This window comes from Pinus tabuliformis, chromosome J (genome assembly GCF_031772625.1).
Source record: "Pinus tabuliformis cultivar Carrire ecotype Pingquan chromosome J, CPIR1, whole genome shotgun sequence".
NCBI lineage: Eukaryota > Viridiplantae > Streptophyta > Pinopsida > Pinales > Pinaceae > Pinus > Pinus tabuliformis.
The window spans coordinates 583,482,696-583,486,159 of record NC_142295.1 but is presented as its reverse complement, the minus strand read 5'-3'; the positions used below and the strand labels follow the sequence as shown (position 1 = coordinate 583,486,159).

The window sequence follows — 3,464 nt, the reverse complement described above, 5'->3', positions numbered from 1 at the left end:
ATATGATTACAAAATCCCTATGTCAAGTTAACCACACTATTAACATGATGTGTTGAGGTATCTAAGAAGCAAAAAGATGAAAGAGGGAAGGACCACATAGTTGTTGCACCTAAACAAAAAAGGGAGCACATGTAACCTCCATAAACCTTAATCAATAATTTGCAGAATAGAGTGGGACGCAAACCCCAAGAAGGGAGTTGAGAAACTCATAGGTGAGGCATGTTAGAGAAGTATGGTTGTAAGATTTAGTGATGTAATTTTCTTGTTATATTTAGTTGATTTTAAACATGTTCAGGTTGTGCCCTTGAGTTGTCATAGTAGTTTGTTTTAATGTTTCCTTATGTTTTTGGCCTCGATGGTCTACTGGGGAAGATAAGGAGGAAAATAATAAATAAGAAAAACCAACTGAATATCAAACCTTGATTAATAATTTTGCACGAAACAACTGACGGATAATTAACACAAACATGTTTGGGCTCACTCAAACAAAGGACAATGATAATAGTAATTATCCTCGAACCTTGGTAATTTTTTGTTATGGCATATTTGATATTATGAGATTATGATGCTACTTAAAGGACAAATCATTAGGGGTGAGCCATCATGCGGACAAGATAAATAAATTTTCTTTGATAAAAAAAAACGATAATGACAACAAATTTGATTATTGTGTGAGTGGTATATTAAGGTAATTAATTAATCCCGTGTTAGGATTGGGTAGTAAAGACAATTACTAGAATTTCTTTTTTTTGCTGAAGCAAGAGTCGTACCTTCTATTCATTTGAAACAAAGAAACAAATTACATATATTACAACAAACCCAAAGGACCTGAGGGACATAGAGTTAACTATCCGCTCAAGGCTTAGGGCACTGGGCCAAAGGCTTAATATTCGGGCCACGGGCCCACAAACCTAACTCCAAGTCCTTCAAAATACCAACAAACGCCTGGACCGTCCAATCCGTCTTCGAATATCTAACGGATGAGGCGCATATCAGAGCGAAAAAGGCATATTCTTTGATTCTAAAATTGGACCCGATGAGGAAATAGAAACCAAACTATACGGATTTTGGGTCCGAATGGGGGAATAAACTTCGCACATGTAATCCACCCGAAATCCACCGATTCCAACCTAGAAGCTAAACATGCACGGAAGATAACATTGAATCCGGACCCGAAATCAATTACCGCCATAATTTAGGTTCAATTCAGGTCTGATGTGCAAGGTAACCACCTTGCAAGTTGCCTTACGAAATCCAAAGGATTGTCGCGAAACTACTTAACTGCAAGTACTTTAAAGCAACACTCGGCAGAGCTAAATCTTCGGTAGATAATTTAGTTATCATTAAGAGTGCAGGGTGGAAATTGACATCCACCTGATGATGAGTTCTGGTTGCTCGTTCTCTCCCACAGCCCCGATGACCATGCACTTCTTCACCATAAAAGATCGAACTTCCCCTAATACCTTTAGTTAACATGCTATCAGTTTCCCCTACTTTGATAAAGCTCCCTGTCCACATTCGCCTGTTTGAGACATTCTTCCCTCAATCTGCCTTGGGGTATCTCTATCCAATCATAAACTTTATTTCTCTTGGTCCAACGCACACCCTCATTAGCAAGTAAGTCTGCTACTTTGTTGGTAGTACGACGCACATGAGTAAAACTTATGGTTCTCATGTTCTGCAGGTGAGAATGAATCCATTGATATACTTGTAGAAGCCGCCAGTGATTTAAGACTTTCTCTGGAGCAGAACCATAGAAAATTCTCTTAACCGAATTAATAATTAATTTGGAATCAGCTTCAATTATGATATTTTGAGGATTTGAGTTCTTCAAGATTTCTAGACTTTGCTCAAGGGCCATAAGCTCTGCCATATTGTTAGTGGCTTTACCCAAATTGCTGTGAAAGAGGGTTTTTATGTACCCATTTTCATCTCTTACTACTCCTCCATACCCCGCCATACTCGGGTTTCCTTTAGAGGCCCCATCTATATTGCATTTTAAGAATCCCTGAGGGGGAGGCTGCCAGAAATCCTTATCATAGATTATGTGACTTACATTCCTGTTTTTGCCCTGTGGGGTAAGCCCCTAAAGACCTAACTGCAGAAGAATCTGTACATCCTTATCTTTAGGTCGTTCTTTAGGGGGTTTTTAATGAGGGTTCCTACTGTCTCCTTGAGCTGTCTTAATATTTGAGCCATGATGTTCTGGGGAGAACCTTTCCTATTCTTGAATATTTTGTTGTTGCATTCTTTCCAGACATCCCATATTAGAAAGCCTGGAACTAATGCCCAAGCTTTGTTGATTATTTCATTGTCAGAGAAATTTCTCCTCCACTTCTTTAGAGTGCCGGTAATGCTGCCCAAGTCCCTATCTGTTTGTCTGAATATTGAAGCAACTCCATTCCACAAGGTGGAAGTGAAAGGGTAGAGGTTGAGTAGGTGATCCATGGTTTCTTCTTGTGATTCACATAGTTGGCATCTGGATGGACCATATACCCCTCTTTTCCTAAGATTCTCCCAGCTCAAAATATTTTTATGCTGCACTAACCACGTGAACAGTTTGATTTTCATCCAACTTTGGTTTTGCCATAGGTCCTTCCATACACCATCAGGGTTTGGGAAGTCTAGTCCTAGGGCTATACGCTTGGCCTCTTTGAGGTTAAAGTTACCTTCATTGTTATTGCCCCATCTCAGCTAGTCTAAATCAGCTGAAGTCAAAATCTTTCTTTGTTCCAGGATGTCCAATAAAGCTTTTGCTTGTGCCTTCAATGGGGAGTTCTCACTATAAACCAGAGTCTTCCATGATCTCCATTTTTCATCCCTTCTTTCCAGATCCCAGAAGTCTTTTACCCTGTGTAACCCCTTGTTGTCAGTATCGTTCTTGAGATTGGCGAATTCTTCTTTTAACAGTTTAGGTTCTTGTTGCCAGTTATCTTCCCAAAACCAAGCAAGGTTTCCATCTCTGATTTCCCAAAAGCTATGTTTCTGCACAATGGCTCTATCTTCGCAAGCTTTGTTCCATATGTGGGAGCCTTCGATGAGCCCAAACATTCTAATGTGGTCCTTGTCTTGCCAATTGATTACATATTTTTTCTTCCAAATTTGGGCCCAAGGGGAAGCTGAATCTTTTAGCCATCTCCACCATAGCTTAGCCCCCAGAACTTTATTTAGCATTTCAGGATCGTCCAGCCCCAAACCACCATGGGTCTTGGGTTTACAGATATTTTCCCAAGCCACCAAGGCCCATTTTTTTCCTCCCCTTTGCCCCAAAGAAAGTCTCTTTGGATATTTTTGCATTGCTACATGATTCCTTTAGGAGTTGGAAGGGATGAGAACATAAAAATGGGAATAGTTGAAGGACAACTTTTGTGAGCACTAGCCTTCCTGCTAAGTTCAAAGACCTAGTAGTCCATTTCCTAATTTTGTCCTATAGCTTATTAATCACCGGTTCCTAAACCGAATTG

General features: G+C 39.9%; 1 protein-coding gene across 1 annotated transcript; it reads right to left on the bottom strand.

The window, feature by feature from the left end:
- Positions 1–1,480: 1,480 nt before the first annotated feature.
- On the bottom strand, positions 1,481–1,960 carry LOC149228335 (uncharacterized). The gene has a single exon (XM_089380741.1). The coding sequence runs from the start codon at positions 1,958–1,960 to the stop codon at positions 1,481–1,483; it is 480 nt and encodes a 159-aa protein (XP_089236867.1).
- Between the last annotated feature and the right edge of the window lie 1,504 nt (positions 1,961–3,464).

Coding starts and splice junctions, on each gene's coding strand:
- LOC149228335 (XM_089380741.1), bottom strand. CDS start 1,960: ATGGCGGGGTATGGAGGAGTAGTAAGAGATGAAAATGGGTACATAAAA.